At 40.9% G+C, this 16,967-nt stretch overlaps 1 protein-coding gene across 3 annotated transcripts in view; it reads left to right on the top strand.

The window, feature by feature from the left end:
* Nucleotides 1-16,967, top strand: part of LOC139562777 (axoneme-associated protein mst101(2)) — a 124,702-nt gene that overhangs the window by 15,299 nt on the left and 92,436 nt on the right. For all 3 annotated transcript variants that reach the window (XM_071380803.1, XM_071380802.1, XM_071380801.1), the window contains exons 11-12: nt 15,190-15,258; nt 15,590-15,733. In XM_071380803.1, the coding sequence (XP_071236904.1) occupies nt 15,190-15,258; nt 15,590-15,733 (213 nt within the window). The remainder of the gene's footprint in view (nt 1-15,189; nt 15,259-15,589; nt 15,734-16,967) is intronic.

The raw sequence follows: 16,967 nt of genomic DNA, 5'->3' as shown, positions 1-16,967 counted from the left end.
GGCTTGTTCAGGGGCAGAACTACAGATTTTAACCTTGTCAGCTCGGGGATTCGATCTTGCAACCTTCGAAAGAAACACACCTGTGTATATAATTTCCCACAGTTGACAGTGCATGTCAGAGCATAAACTATACCATCAAGCCCAAGGAACTGTCCGATAATCTCTGAGATATAATTATATCTGGGGAAGGGTATAAAACATTTCTAGAGTGTTGAACGTTTCCAAAGGCACAGTGGTCTCCATCATTGGGAAATTGAAAAAATATGGAACTACCCAGGCTCTGCCTAGAGCTGGCCATCCGACCAAACTGAGAAACCAGGCAAGAAGTACCTTGTTCAGGCAGGTGGCCAAGAACCCAATGACTACTCTGACAGAACTAGAGAGTTCCTAGACTGAGATGGGAGAACCTGCCCGAAGGACAGCGGTCTCTACAGCACTTCACCAATCTGAGCTTTATAGGAGAGTGGGCAGACGGAAGCCACATCTGAGAAAAAGGCACATGACAGCACGGCTGGAGTTTGCAAAAATATACTTGAGAGAGCATAAGGCAAAAGATTCTGTGGTCTGCTGAGACAAAAATTTAACTCCTTGGCTTGAACGCAAAGTGATATGTCTTGAGAAAACCAGGCACAGCTCATCACCTGTCTAACACCATCCCTACCGTGAAGCATAGTCATGGCAGCAGCATGCTATGGGGATGCTTTTCAGCAGCCGGGACTGAGAAACTGGTAATTATAGAGGGCATAAAGAATGGAGCCAAATACAAGCACAAGCAAATTCTTGATGAGAACCTACATCAGAGTGCAAACAACCTTAGACTGTGGTGAAGATTTACGTTCCAACAGGACAATTACCACAAGCATACAGCCAAAGCAATGCTGGAATGGCTTCAGAACAAGAATGTGAACGTTCTTGAGTGGCCCAGCCAAAGCCCAGACTTGAATCCCATTGAAAATCAGTGGAAAGACTTGAAGAATATTGTTCACCGCCACTCCCCATCTAACTTAACAGAGCTTAAGAAAATCCCCAATTCCAGATGTGTATAGCTGATACAGACATACCCAAGATGGGTAATCGCTGCCAAATGTGCTTCTGCAAAGTATTGACTCGGGGGTGTGAATACTTATGTAAATGAGCTATTTCTGTTTTTCATTTTCGATAAATGTGCTAAACATTTCTAAAAATATTTGTCATGGGGTATTGTGTGTAGATGGGTGAGATTCTTATTTTGAATTCAGGCTGTAACACAACAAAATGGGGAATAAGTCACGAGGTATGAATACTTTAAGTTAATGTATGTAGACTACTAATGGGACAATAATTATGTTTAATGGGAAAATGTTAATATTTCATGCTCATCATATTAGGCCTTTGGTAATAATTCAATAAATGTCTGAACTAAAATGTCTTTGTGTTTTTGGAATTGGTGACTGACTGCATTTTATTTCCTCATTCTAATTGTAAATACACACCCTGACATTTCCTTGGTTGTAACAGTTTGTGTTTCTGTTGTCATGTGTTCATTCATCCTTTTTTTGTGTTCATATTGTTCCCCTATCAATTATTGGATATACTGAAGTTTGTAAAGCATGAGGTGTCTCTGAAATGGAAATCTATTGGTTTAGGAGATGCATTCTCTTCTTCCATGTTGTTTTGTACCCCTCTTGCATTGTTTCTGCATTACCTGTTTGATTGACTGACCACTGACTAAATGTTGCAATTCAAGTGTTCACTACTGGTTAAAGTAAATAGATGTAGTCTACATTCCACCAAGGAAAAAGTTAAACGGTTGGCATCGTATTTCAATAGGGATTATTTAATGGGTGAGATTTAAAGTCTGGAACAGTTTTCATCTAAGCAACAAATGATAGACAGTCAACCCAACCCTTTAGATAAAAAGGTGTCAAGTGCATATAATTGCCGGCTGGATAAAACATGAAATCAGCCAATCAGAGTGCAGCATGTGGTGTACCTTGTATGAATATGACGAATGTTGGAATGTGTTGCCATTTCATTCCCATAACTCTGTCAATGTCTTAATGTTTGCGTTGTTTGCATCTGCACCAACTCACCTCTGACGAATGCTAATGAGATGTGGAGATGGTAAAGTCAATAATAAAGACAAAGTGGCTTGGTGACACAGTTGCAGAATTGATGGGCACTACAAAGGACGGTGACCCTGCACCTGAAATAAGCGCCACTCCAGTTGTGGCGGAGAAGGATGAGGATGTCAAAGAGGCTGAAGAAGAGCAAGGAGACAAGGACAGTACTGATGACAGTTCAGAGGGGGTGAAGAAATACACCACCCCTAAAAATGTGTGGATCCAAAAACAGATGCTTAGAGTCATGGGATCTAAGGCCCACTTAAGAGCTGGAGAGGCACTTCCTAAGGATATGGATGAAGACCAACAAGGTATTTGGAAACATTTCATATCATTAGCTACGATGACCAAAATGTGATTTTAATTTCTGATAGGATAGTCATCATATCAAAGTAAATTGCTATTAAAAGTTAATTAAAGACAGCGAAAATACGTTAATTTGTTGCCATTACATCACTGATGTAGATTGTGATGTTGAAGAGCTTGACCATGAACAAACATTGGATGATGAAGAAATCATGGATGTTAGCACGGAGGGGGGGAAAGAAGAGGAGGTGAAAGAGAAGGATCATCACTTAGAGTTAGATGAGGAGGAGGAGGGTGATACCCATGAGGTTGACGTCAAAGATCAAGGTGTTGAAGATGAACAAGGCATTAACAATGAAAACAGTTCAGATGGGGCCATGACATACACCACCAAAAGAAATGTGCATATCCAAAAAACGATGCTTAGAAAAGTGAAATCTAGGGCCAATATTGAAGTTGGTGATGAACATCATGAATATGACGGCGAGGAGGAGGCAGAGGAAGACATTGATGATGAGTATAAACATGATGATCACAGTGACATTGACACTAATGATCAAGTTGTTGTTGATGATGATCATGAAGAAGATGAAGCTGATGAGGACACTCATGACACAGATTACCTTGAATTCAAAGATCAAGAGGTTGAAGATGGAGAAGACATTGACGATGAGGACAGTTCAGAGGGGACCAAGACATACGCCACCAAAAGAAATGTGCGGATCCAAAAACAGATGGTCAGAAAAGTGGGATCTAGGGACAATATTGAAGTTGGTGATGAACATCATGAAGATGATGGAGAGGAGGAGGAAGAGGAGGAGGCAGAGGAAGACATTGATGATGAGAATAACAATGATGGTCACAGTGACCTTGAAATTAAAGATCAAGTTGTTAGTGACGATGATCAAGAAGAATATGAAGCTGATAAGGTCAATCATGATACAGATGACCTTGATGTCAAAGATCAAGAGGTTGGAAATGGAGAAGACATTGACGATGAGGACAGTTCAGCGGGGGCCAAGACATACACCACCAAAATAAATGTGCGGATCCAAAAACAGACGGTTAGAAAAGTGGGATCTAGGGCCCATCTAAGAGCTGGAGAGGTACTTCCTGAGGATATGGATAAAGACCAACAAGGTATTTGGAAATATTTCAATTATAATATTATTATGTCCAATGTACAAAATCTGATTTTAATTTATGATCATAAAACATATGATCATATCAAAGAGTAAATTGAGTGTAATGGGAAGTTGAGTCACCCCTTGTTTCTAGGAAACCATACACACAATATATCATTTGTCCAAATATTTAGGGAGTCTATGAAGGAAGAAACCACATGGAAGAAGTGGTAAGCAAGTTAGGTCCAAAACATCGGTTTTCACCAAGTCAAATCAATGTATTGTGTTAGTCATGATGCTTGTATCTAAACCAAAGTAGAGCACTTTAAGATTGTTCTACACATTAGTTGGAGTCTCTATACTCTTCAATATGAGGTCTTAAATTTAGCATGAAAGTGCATCCTTGTACCTGTGTGGGCTAATATAGTCAAAATGTTTGCCTATGGGTAAGTTGAGCCAATGGCAAGATTATAAAAAATGAGGTATTATTGCTGGAATATAAGGGAACACCAGGGCCAATGTTGAAGATGTTTTCAAAAAAGTACAAAGTGTTTGTTAGTTGTTAAGCTTGTGTTAAAATATGCTTAAAATTATATATATACTGTATATATATATATATATATATATGCACAACGGGTCAAAAGTTTTAGAACACCTTCTCATTCAAGGGTTATTATTTATTTTTACTATTTTATATATTGTAGAGTACTAGTGAAGACATCAAAACTATGAAATAACGTATATGGAATCATGTAGTAAACAAAAAAGTGTTAAACAAATCAAAATATATTTTACATTTCAGATTCTTCAAATAGCCATCTTTTGCCTCGATGAAAACTTTGCACACTCTTGGCATTCTCTTCTAACCAACAGAGTTCCCACATATGCTGAGCACTTGTTGGCTGCTTTTTCTTCACTTTGCGGTCCGACTCATCCCAAACCATCTCAATTAGGCTGAGGTCGGGGGATTGTGGAGGCCAGGTCATCTGATGCAGCACTCCATCACTCTCCTTCTTGGTAAAATAGCCGTTACACAGCCTGGAGGTGTGTTGGGTCATTGTCCTGTTGAAAAACAAATTATAGTCCCACTATGCGCAAACCAGATGGGATGGTGTATCGCTGCAGACTGCTGTGGTAGCCATTCTGGTTAAGTGTGCCTTGAATTATAAATAAATCACAGACGGTGTCACCAGCAAAGCACCCCCACACCCTAACACCTCCTCTTCCATGCTTTACGGTGGGAAATACACACGCCGAGATCATCCGTTCACCCACACCGTGTCTCACAAAGATACGGCTGTTGGAACCAAAATTCTCCAATTTGGACTCCAGACCAAAGGACAAAATTACCACCGGTCTAATGTCCATTGCTTGTTTTTATTGGTCGAAGCAAGTCTCTTTTTCCTATTGGTGTCCTTTAGTAGACGTTTCTTTGCAGCAATTCGACCATGAAGGCCTGATTCACGCAGTCTCCTCTGAACAGTTGATGTTGAGATGTGTATGTTACTTGAACTCTGTAAAGCATATATTTGGGCTGCAATTTCTGAAGCTGGTAACTCTAATGAACTTATCCTCTGCAGCAGAGGTAACTCTGGGTCTTCCATTCCTATGGCTGTCCTCATGAGAACCAGTTTCATCATAGCGCTTGATGATTTTTTTGACTGCACAAAGTTCTTGTCTTAAAGTAATGATGGATTGTCGTTTCTCTTTGCTTATTTGAGCTGTTCTTGCCATATTATGGACTTGGTCTTTTACCAAATAGGGCTACATTCTGTATACCCCCCACCCCCACCTTCTCACAACACGACTGATTGGCTCAATGCATTAAGAAGGAAAGACATTCCACAAATTAACTTTTAAGAAGGCACACCTGTTAATTGAAATGCATTCCATGCGACTACCTCATGCAGCTGGTTGATAGAATGCCAAGAGTGTGCAAAGCTGTCATCAAGGCAAAGGGTGGCTATTTGAAGAATCTCAAATGTTTAACACTTGTTTTCCTTATTCCATATGTGTTATTTCATAGTTTTGATGTCTTCACTATGATTCTACCATGTAGAAAATATATTTAAAAAAAGACAAACCCTTGAATGAGTAGGTGTTCTGAAACTTTTGACCGGTAGTGTATATATCAAAAAAGTGATTGCGTTGAATTCTGTTCGGGAAATAAAGATAGACCTAATTTAAAAAAGTAGTGGTAATATTTTATTCAGTCCAGAAATTTGTAGGCGGCTCAACTAACCCTCTCCCATAGCCGGAGTAAGTTGTGCCAAGAAGCCACTTTTTTGGGACGGGCTATGTTTTCAAAACTGCTCATTTCGAAGGACACACAATATCCTGAAATACACTGAGTATACCAAACATTAGGAACACCTTTCTAAAATTGAGTTGCACCCCCGCCCCTATTTTTGCCCTCAGAACTGCCTCAATTCATTAGGACATGGACTCTACAAGGTGTCGACAGCGTTCCACAGGGATGCTGTCCCATGTTGACTCCAAAGCTTCCCACAGTTGTGTCAAGTTGGCTGGATATCCTTTGGGTGGTGGACTATTTTTGAAACACACAGGAAACTGTTCAGTCTGAAAAAAATTCTCAGCTGAATAGCCTAGTTTCACTGGCAAAATTCCAATTAAACCATTTAGTGTTCACCGAAAAAACAACAATGTCAAATACAGGTAGCCTAGTCAAATAATTAACATCCAATCACATTAACCGTTACTCTAATTCTGCAAAACGTAGCTGCTCATTCCATTTGCTCGAAAATTGATAAATGGTCAAATAAGTAAGGCCTGCATCCATAGAGACACATACCAGCTCTACCAGCAGTACTACACCTGTTGACTACACAAGTTGTTGTGCTTCCATGAGCACATCCAATGCTAGCATCAGTAATTCTACATTTGTTACTAGCCGAGCTAGCATGGACACTGACTGTTGTGAATCCGATGCAGCCAAAGAGCTACTGCCCCCTTACCCAGGAAAGCGCCAAACAACAGACAGGGACGTTGGACCATCGAAGAGGCACAAATATTATGAGAACTACATTGATTTGGTGTTCACTTATATTGGGAGTAGTGCCTTTTCCTTCAAGTACTAAGACATGTATAAAAGCAACAGATACCATTAATAAGAAGGGGCTAGAAGTGTCTTATATGGTGAGCTACCGAGTGGATAGGACAGGCAAGCCCCATAATATTGTGGAGGACTTAATTATTCCTGCTGCTGCGGATATGGTTGGGACAATGCTGGGGGAAAAGGCCCAAAAAACTATACAGACAATGCCTTCATCAAACAACACTGTTTCACGACGCATCAGTGACATGACAGGAGATGTTTTGAAACAATTACTGCTTCGCATACAAGCCAGTGAATTCTATGCGTTACAGCTGGATGAGTCAACAGACGTGGCGGGCCTGGCACAGCTCCTGGTATATGAAGACATCCTCTTCTGCAAACATTTAAAGTACTGGACAGATTTGTGACATCAAATGGACTTTGGCGGTCAAGATGTGTCAGTATCTGTACTGATGGCGCAAAAGCCATGACAGGGAGACATAGTGGAGTGGTATATACATGCAAGCAGTTGCTCCGAAACACCACTTGGGTACACTGCAGCATCCACCAAGAGGCTCTTGCTGCCAACGGAATGCCTGACAGCTTGAAAGACGTTTTGGAAACTACAGTGAAAATGGTTAACTTTGTTAAAGCAAAGCAACTCTTGCATATTTTCTGCCTTATACAATGATAAGGGCAGCAACCATGTAATGCTTTTACAACATACAGAAAGAAGTGTGCCGGTTATCAAGGGGCAAAGTATGACAAGTTTTTTTTAATAGAGACGAGCTTAACGTTTTCTTTACTGACCAACATTTTTACTTGTCTGACCGCTTGCATGATGATGAGTTTCTCACACCTGGCCTATCTGGGTGATGTTTTTTCTCACCTGAATGATCTGAATCTAGGATTACAGGGAGTCTCCGCAACTATATTCAGTGTGCGGGACAAAATTTAGGCTATGATTAAGAAGTTGGAGATCTTCTCTATCTGCGTTAACAAGGAAAACACCCAGGTCTTTCCATCACTGTATGATTTTTTGTGTGCAAATGAAGTCAAGCTTACTGACAATGTCAAATGTAATTTAATGAAGCACCTGAGTGAGCTTTCCCAAAATGAAAAACACAAACTGAATTTGTTATCCCTTTCATTACCGATATCTGAACAAGAGAGCCTCAACAAAATTGCAACAAGCGGTTCTGTGAAAATTGAATTTAATCAGAAGCCACTGCTATATTTCTGGATAGGGCTGAGCTCAGACTATCCTGCCTTGGCAAATCGGCTGTTAAGACACTGATGCCCTTTGCAACCACGTACCTACTGTTGAAGTTGGAAGTTTACATACACCTTACCCAAATACATTCACACATTCCTGACATTTAATCCCAGTAAAAATTCTCTGTTTTAGATCTGTTAGGATCACCACTTTATTTTAAGAATGTGATATGTCAGAATAATAGGTGAGAGAATGATTTATTTCAGCTTTTATTTCTTTCATCACATTCCCAGTGGGTCAGAAGTTTACACTCAATTAGTATTTGGTAGCATTGCCTTTAAATCTTTTAACTTGAGTCAAACGTTTTGATTAGGCTTCCACAAGCTTCCCACAATAAGTTGGGTGAATTTTTGCCCATTCCTCCTGACAGAGTCAGGTGTGTAGGCCTCCTTGCTTGCACACGCTTTTTCAGTTCTGCCCACAAGTTGTCTATAGCATTGAGGTCAGGGCTTTGTGATGGCCACTCCAATAACTTGACTGTTGTCCTTAAGCCATTTTGCCACAACTTTGGAAGTATGCTTGGTGTCATTGTCCATTTGAAAGACCCATGTGCAACCAAGCTTTAACTTCCTGACTGATGTCTTGAGATGTTGCTTCCATATATCCACCAAATGTTCCTGTCTCATGATGCCATCTATTTTGTGAAGTGCACCAGTCCCTCCTGCAGCAAAGCACCCCCACAACATGATGCTGTCACCCCCGTGCTTCACCATAGGGATGGTGCCAGCATCATAATGTGGGGATGTTTTTCAGCGGCAGGGACTGGGAGTCTAGTCAGGCAAATATGAATGGAGCAAAGTTCAGAGAGTTCCTTGATGAAAACCTGCTCCAGGGCTCTCAGGACCTCAGACTGGAGTGAAGGTTCACCTAACAGGACAACAACCCTAAGCACACAGCCAAGACAATGCAGTAGAGGCTATGGGCCAAGTATCTGAATGTCCTTGAGTGGCCCAGCCAAAGCCCGGACTTGAACCCGATCGAACATCTCTAGAGAGACCTGAAAAAAGCTGTGCAGTAACCTGACATAGCTTGAGAGGAACTGCAGAGAAGAATGGGAGAAACTGTCCAAATACAGGTTTGCCAGGCTTGTAGTGTCATACCCAAGAAGAATCGATGCTGTAATCGCTGCCAAAGGTGCTTCAAAAAGTACTTAGTAAAGGGTCTCAATACTTATGTAATTGTGATATTTAATTTTACATTTTCATAAATGAGCAAAAATTTCAAAAAACGTGTTTTTCCTTTGTCATTATGGGGTATTGTGTGTAGTTTGATGAGGTAAAAAAACGATTTAATACATTTTAGAATAAGGCTGTAACGTAACAAAATGTGGAAAATGTCAAGGGGTCTAAATACTTTCCGAAGGCACTGTAGATATCTTTGTTAGAAAGAATACTATATTTCTCTTGACTGAGTGATGCTGAATGTAAGAATTGGCTCAACTTCCATCACTCGCCCCTAAATTGCTAATGAAAATAATGTTATATTTGAAAAACACCTTAATTTGTTACCGTTACGTCACACATGTAGATGGAGACGTTGAAGAACTTGGCCATGAACAAACAATGGATGGTGAAGTAATCGATGTTGATGGCCGCGAGGAGCAGGGGAAAGAAGAGAAGATGGAGAAAGAGGAGAAGGTTCATCACTTAGAGGTAGATGAAGAGGAGGGTGATACCCATGACTTTGACGTCAAAGATCAAGATGTTGGAGATGGAGAAGACATTGACATTGAAGACAGTTCAGTTGGAGCCAAGACATACACATCCAAAATAAATGTGCTGATCCAAAAACAGTTGTTTCGAGAAGTGGGATCTAATGCCAGTATTGAACTTGGTGATGAAGATCATGAAGATTATGTAAAAGATGAGGAAGAGGAAGAAAAAGAGGAGTTGAAACAGTCAATTGCTGAAGATAAATATATTGATGTCAGTGGAGCTGAAAAGCTTGATGTTCTCGATGTAGTGGCTGACATTGAAGAAATGGCCCAACTTCCTGATACTGATGGGGATTACTCTGAAATTATTGATGATGATGACGATGATGATGAAAACAACAACAACAGTGAGAGCAAGAAAGCTGGTGTCAAAAGGAAGATAAATGTTCCAATTCCCTTTAAGATGGTTAAAAGACTGGGATCGAGGGCCCACCTTCAAGATGATGGGGAGCCCAGGGATAAAGATGCCCAAGACAAAGACATTCAACGTGCCAGAGGTATTAATACTAATAAATGTATTAATACTAATAAATGTATTTTCACCACTTATCTTCTTAACTTTCTGTAGAATGTTTAGCATAACTTATTTATCTTTCTATTAGCTATATAAAACAAGTATTTATTCTTATTTAGCAGCAATGTAGTACATTAGGGCCTATGCAATATGACTAACGATTTGAGATAATACCTTCATGAGGAGTCATCTGTACACTACATGATTTTCAATTCACTAAATTGCACTCCTACATCTAGCATTTCTATTCTGTAATGACCTGCAGGACTTGGGACAACTGACATAAATGGGACGACTGACATAGGGGACTCCAGTGGTTAGTGGCTTTGATTCCTTGTCTGTAGCCGTTTTATTTAGAACAGAAGCTTATTATATCAATTTCAGTACGGAAAGTAGATATTGGACTAAGCCTTGAGCCTATTGAACTAAGCCCCCTCAAGACTTAGTCCAATATCTACTTTCCGTACTGCCTCAGTTATACCATCTCTTTTTGGTGAGGCAAACAAATGATAAAATTGACAAATAGATACAATTTATCGATTAACAGTTAGTTGAAAACAGTCTCTTTCTGGAACCCTTTGTGTAAGTCAATAGGGCTGCTTGTGTGTGTGTGTGCTGTTCTGCATTCTGAGGGTGGACACTTCCATCTGGACTGGGTCCCTCTCCCATCATTTTCCCTGTGTAAGCACTAGTGTTATTTTGGGGAACTGACACGGAGGACTTGTGAAGAGCAGAATCAACAACCTCGCTTGTCTAAACCGTTTCTTTTAAGAAGGAAAGGCTCAATTGTTGTGTTGACTTCTATTCAATTTTTAAAATGTGAAGTCGGTTGTGTAGATCAATAAGAAAAAAATCTAATTTATTCACTTTTGAGATGAAGGCTGTGCAAGGGTGTAGGCACTGGGGGGAATTTGTACTTTTCTCAAGTGGGCTACTTTTCCATCTACTTGAGTAAATGTCATTTGAGAGAGGGACAGACATTTACTTGGGTGGTCCAAAATAGGGGAGGGTTGTCAAACTTATTTTTGATGCTTTGGGGAGGGTTGTGTGTTTTTTAATTGTTATTATTGGGCACAGGGTAGTGGGTAGTGTATTTTTCCCCTGGTTTACATTTGCTCTTTTAATTTTAACTAGGCAAGTCAGTTAAGAACACATTCTTATTTACAATGACAGCCTAGGAATGGTGGGTTAACTGCCTTGTTCAGGGGCAGAACAGATTCTTACCTTGTCAGCTCAGGGATTCAATCTAGCAACCTTTCGATTTATGGCCCAACAACCTAACCACTAGGCTACCTGCCGCCCCGGTAGGTGGATCAATTGCCCAGATCTGCAATAGGCCAACTAACAATCATACCACACATATGCAATGGAAACCCATTTAACTTGTATTTTTTATTCGGTACATGGGAATTTAACCTCAGTTGTTTTTATGTGCCCTAATTATTTACATAAGCGCAGACTTTTATCCGCAACAATTCAATTTGATGGAAATACAACTCTGATGGGAAAATGTGCAGATTTTTGAATTTTCGCATGAAAATCTGTCGCAAATTGAATGGAAATTTAGAATTTTTTGTGTCTATTTAGGAACATCTCATTTCAAAATCATGGAGATTAATATGGAGTTGTTCCCCGCGTTGATGCTACAACAGCCGTCACTCTTCGGGGAGGCTTTCCACTAGATGTTGGAACATTGCTGTGGGGACTTGCTTCCATTCAGCCACGAGCATTGCTGAGGTTGGGCACTGATATTGGGCATTAGGCCTAGCTTGCAGTCGGCGTTCCAATTCATCCCAAAGGTGTTTGATGGGGTTGAGGTCAGGGCTCTGTGCAGGCCAGTCAAGTTCTTCCACACTGATCGAAGGGAAAAAAATACATTGTCATGCTGAAACGGGAAAGGGCATTCCCCAAACTGTTTCCAAGATGTTAGAAGCACAGAATATTCTAGAATGTCATTTTAAGCTGTAGCATTAAGATTCCCATTCACTGGAACTAAGGGGCCTAGCTCAAACCATGAAAAACAGCCCCAGATCATTATTCCTCTTCCACCAAACTTTAGAGTTGGCACTATGCATTCGGGCAGGTAGCGTTCTCCTAGCATCCGCCAAACCCAGATTCGTCCGTCAGACTGCCAGATGGTGAAGCGTGATTCATCACTCCAAAGAATGCGTTTCCACTGCTCCAGTCCAATGGTGGCGAGGTTTACACCCCTCCAGACGACGCTTGGCATTGCGCATGGTGATCTTAGGCTTATGCGTGGCGGATCGGCCAAGGAAACCCATTTCATGAATTTCCTGACAAACTGTTCTTGTGCTGACGTTGCTTTCACAGGCAGTTTGGAACTAGGCAGTGAGTGTTGCAACTGAGGACAGACAATTTTTACACGCTACGTGCTTCAGCCCTCGGTTATCCCGTTCTATGAGCTTGTGTGGCCTACCACTTCGTGCCTGAGTCATTGTTGCTCCTAAGCGTTTCCACTTCACAATAACAGCACTTACAGTTGACCGAGGTAGCTCTAGCAGGGTAGAAATTTGCCGAACTGATTTGTTGGAAAGGTGGCATCCTGTGATGGTGCCACGTTGAATGTCATTGAGCTCTTCAGTACGGCCATTCTACTGACAATGTTTGTCTATGGAAATTGCATGGCTGTGTGCTCGATTTTATACATTTTTATACAACACATCCACTAAGTTGAAAGGCTGTCCACATACTTCTGTATATATAGTGTTTTTTTACTGACAAATAAAATCAATCAATCCAAACTGTGCATAGGCCATTTGATGAATGTAAGAGACATCTGTTACAACACACCAAAAAGTTTCATGACATTCAGAGATTGTCAAGCCAAGCATTCGATACTGGGTAGGCCTATAACCTGTTTGGGCTAGGGGGCAGAATTTTCACGTTCGGATGAAAAGCATGCCCAGAGTAAACTCCTTGCTACTCAGGCCCAGATGCATATATATGCATATCACATCCATTCTCGAGTGACACCAAATGGAGAGATTGGAGTGGGAATCAGCTTCATCTTAAAATGTCTAAATGGGGTTGCACAACTTTGTTGTATAAGCAGGTGTGCTGGGTTAGCCAATTTTCCCAAATGGTATCCCTGTTCAGGTCTTGCCCCAACCTCTCCATTTCACAGTTCCATACTTGAGTGACACCCAAAGTAGAGCATGTAACACACAGCAGGGAATCATAAATGCCATATACCATTTAGAAATACATTTTTCATTTTTTAAATTTAACCAGGCAAGTCAGTTAAGAACACATTCTTATTTACAATGACAGCCTAGGAACAGTGGGTTAATTAACTTGTTCATTTACATTACATTTAAGTCATTTAGCAGACGCTCTTATCCAGAGCGACTTACAAATTGGTGCATTCACCTTATGATATCCAGTGGAACAACCACTTTACAATAGTGCATCTAACTCTTTTAAGGGGGGGGGGGTTAGAAGGATTACTTTATCCTATCCTAGGTATTCCTTAAAGAGGTGGGGTTTCAGGTGTCTCCGAAAGGTGGTGATTGACTCCGCTGACCTGGCGTCGTGAGGGAGTTTGTTCCACCATTGGGGTGCCAGAGCAGCGAACAGTTTTGACTGGGCTGAGCGGGAACTGTACTTCCTCAGAGGTAGGGAGGCGAGCAGGCCAGAGGTGGATGAACGCAGTGCCCTTGTTTGGGTGTAGGGCCTGATCAGAGCCTGAAGGTACGGAGGTGCCGTTCCCCTCACAGCTCCGTAGGCAAGCACCATGGTCTTGTAGCGGATGCGAGCTTCAACTGGAAGCCAGTGGAGAGAGCGGAGGAGCGGGGTGACGTGAGAGAACTTGGGAAAGTTGAACACCAGACGGGCTGCGGCGTTCAGGGGCAGAACAAACCATTTTTACCTTGTCAGCTCAAGGATTCGATCTAGCAACCTTTCAGTTACTGGCCCAACACTCTAACCACTAGACTACATGAAGGGTCAATCCATGTAAGCATTACGTGGGATGTTACTGGGGCTCCAAAAGCTTTTGACAAAGCTCTTAGCTGTAGGTTTAGGAACCATCAAAAGCCTGGAAGTGAATATATTTGTTTGAGGTCCTGTAAAGGTATTAGCTCCATATCAATATACTGTATATGTCTCGCAAGGTATGCACACCCTTATCCACCCACAATGGATATATAAAACGCGTAATATTTTGTCAACAGGTTATGGTTATGATGTGAAAATATTTTTTACGTTGGGGAAATTTTGAACTGTCCCTAATGGTGCATTTGTATTTTGAGTGCTCAACCGACCTCTGAGGTTATACACTGAGTGTACACAACATGTCATAGACTGATGTCACTTGTTAAATCCACTTCAATCCGTGTAGATGAAGGGGAGGGGACAGGTTAAGAAGGATTTTTAAGCCTTGAGACAATTGAGACATGGATTGTGTATGTGTGCCATTCAGAGGGTGAATGGGCAAGACAACAGATTTAAGTGCCTTTGAACGGGGTATGGATAGTAGCTGCCAGCAGCATGGTTTGTGTCAAGAACTGCAACGCTGTTGGGCTTTTCACACTCAACAGTTTCCCGTGTGTATCAAGAATAGTGTACTACCCAAAACTGGGGTTCAGCTCAATATTAGGAAGGTATTTTGAATGTTTTGTACACTCAGTGTAGGTTCTAAAGTTACTTTTCAAATGACGTCATGGTCAGGTTGTATACTGTTTTTGTTAACGCCTTCTAAGTTACCAGATAAATAATACTATCTGACTTGATAAGAACCTAAATATGATGTTTTTCCTAATCGAATCATGAAATATACATCTTTACATGTTTCTACAGAAAACCAGTTTACAACCAGAAAATGATGTGCAGTAGTTCTGCATGATGGGAAAATGACAATATTAAGTACAATATTTTTTGTAAACGGTCTCGTCACACAAAACCATGACACCATGTTACCACCACCCCGCCATATCACCTGCTAAATATGCTATTACATTTTTTTGATATAACTTATGCATGCTTTAACTGTCCCAACTACCTAATTACCATCACTGTAAAGCACTACCTTTAATTTTCTAGCAACAATTGCAAAATATCATATTTCTTTGTGTGATAGTTCTCAGACAATCCAAGGAGAGGCAAGCTAGAGAAGAAGTAGAAGAAGAGGTAGAAGTGGTCCTTAAAGGTAAATCATGTTTTTTATATTTTTTATATCAATTCAAATCTATCTACGTCCTTTTTTTACAGTTGGGAGGGATTGATGTACTGATGTAATTAGTAATTCAATAATACCCCAAAATAAGCCCAAACTTAATTTCCTAATTCCCTGGCTGGCATATGAAGTAAAAACCTACTGTATCTGTGGACATTGTGGGGTGGTTTCCTAGACTAGTCCTGGTGGTTAGGCCAGGACTAGGTTTAATCTGTGTCCGGGAAACAACCCAACAGGATTTGTGCTCTAATTTTAAATGAAGTGAAGGAGGCATTTGTTCACAGGATCATGTCTTTACTTACAGCGATGAGGGATGCACAATCCACGAAAGAGGTAGAAAAGAAGAAATTGGAGGACAAGACGGAAAAGAAAGAGGAGCAGGCCGTGGAGAAAGCAAAGCCTGAGGCAATGCCCAGTGTGAAGAAAGCAGAGAAGACAGGACCCAAAGGTAAGCTAGGCTTGCAGTACTGTTTGTCTCTATGGCTTCTACCAAATGATAATGGAATTTACATATCTATAGAAAATCAAACCTTCCTTACATTTACATTATTCTTGACCACAATAAACATACCGTAAGTAGCCTGTGGGACAGTGAATTAATAAGTAAGTAAGCCTTGGACACGGAACGGCCCATAGGGTCAATCAATTAATAATTGTCAGTTAGCGTTCCCTATATGTAAATAGACTATCTTGGACATACAGTCCTAGCTTCATGTTACACTATCAGTGTTTGCCATGCATGTCCTTTGACTATGTGCTACCGACTCCTTTTCCATTACGTATAGCAAGCACGTGATGATCCACATGATAGGCTACTATATATAGCGCATGTGTGTTATGACGTTACTTGCTGCTGTGCTTGAGAATATTGTCATCTAAGGATAGTTACAATAGTAGTCAATCACCGGCAGGTAATCTTTGCCATTCAGATGAAAAAGATCTGTACCAACCTTTTGCTATGGAGCTTTTGGCAGGTTGGCGAGTATCATCTTTCACTTCCTCAGAGAAATGTGAAACCTGTCAGAAACATTACTACATCATTCTCTCAATGTCCATGTTTCTTTCAGGTCAGTAGACTGTATCCCTTGCTCTCCTTTCGCATTTTTTGATTCTGAGGTGGTCCCTAGTGTATCCTTTCGAGCAGTTCCTGTCACAACATCTGCATTTTCTCTTGTCTGAGCAGCAGTCTGTTTACAACACTGAGTTCTGACCTGATCTGGTAGTATTGTGATCAAACCTATGGGCCAGCTATGATGTATGTTTGCGTTGACTGTCTGCAGCATTGTGTCTTTTGCTCTCGTCTGTACTCTGTTTTGATTTAGAGTCTGACACAGGAAGAGAAGCAGCCATCATATTCACATGAACATCAATATCATCATCAGTAGTGATCACATTACTCACTGTGCTCAGTGCGGGTGCTAGGGATAGTGCATCTGCAGTTGTATTTTCATCATGAGCTCTTGTATATTAGGCGACATCTCGTTTAAGTTATTTTGATGGTGACTATCAATAATGGCTTATGCTCGGTGTTAGCTGTGAAGGTAGGTAAGCCGTAGACAACGCTCTGGAATTTGTCACATCCAAACACCATGCCTAGACATTCCTTTTCTACCCGGGTGTAATGACATTCGGTTTCAGTCATTGTACTCAAAGCATAGACTACTGGCTTTCAATTTTCTCCT

Source organism: Salvelinus alpinus, chromosome 33, assembly GCF_045679555.1.
Source record: "Salvelinus alpinus chromosome 33, SLU_Salpinus.1, whole genome shotgun sequence".
Classification (NCBI taxonomy): Eukaryota; Metazoa; Chordata; class Actinopteri; order Salmoniformes; family Salmonidae; genus Salvelinus; species Salvelinus alpinus.
Note: the sequence above shows the minus strand (reverse complement) of the source record. Positions and strands in the feature narration are given on the sequence as shown.